Below are 405 nucleotides of genomic sequence, written 5' to 3'. Positions count from 1 at the left end.
CGCCACAATCCGGGGTGCAGGGGGGGACTTCCTGAGCTTCCGGCGCAGCGAGGGGCCCCACCTACGGGTGAAGGAGCTGATCAAGATGACGGAGAATGCTGCCGCCGGCATGGAGTACCTGGAGAGCAAGCACTGCATCCACAGGTGGGCTCCGGCGGCACGGACGGGTGCCGGGCAGGGCAGGGTGAACCCCAGAGCCCTCGCTGCCCCCCGTCCCGTGAGGTCGGCTGGGCGTCCGGCTGATGTTTCGAGGCTGTCCCAGGGACCTTGCCGCTCGCAACTGCCTGGTGACAGAGAAGAACGCCCTGAAGATCAGCGACTTTGGGATGTCACGGGAGGAGGAGGATGGCATCTACGCCTACACGGGGGGGATGGAACAGATCCCCGGCCAGTGGGCGGGCCCCC

The 405-nt window shown here is 67.4% G+C and overlaps 1 protein-coding gene across 1 annotated transcript in view; it reads left to right on the top strand.

Moving 5' to 3' along the window:
* The window catches only part of FES (FES proto-oncogene, tyrosine kinase), a gene marked incomplete at both ends in the record, with an annotated part of 3,535 nt that overhangs the window by 2,281 nt on the left and 849 nt on the right, over window positions 1–405 (top strand). The window contains 2 exons of the mRNA XM_009576267.1: window positions 23–144; window positions 263–405. The exon at window positions 263–405 is cut by the window's right edge and continues 12 nt beyond it. Coding sequence (XP_009574562.1) covers window positions 23–144; window positions 263–405 — 265 coding nt within the window. The remainder of the gene's footprint in view (window positions 1–22; window positions 145–262) is intronic.

Source organism: Fulmarus glacialis, unplaced genomic scaffold (assembly GCF_000690835.1).
Source record: "Fulmarus glacialis isolate BGI_N327 unplaced genomic scaffold, ASM69083v1 scaffold26604, whole genome shotgun sequence".
Lineage (NCBI taxonomy): Eukaryota > Metazoa > Chordata > Aves > Procellariiformes > Procellariidae > Fulmarus > Fulmarus glacialis.
This window is presented reverse-complemented; position numbering and strand designations above follow the sequence as displayed.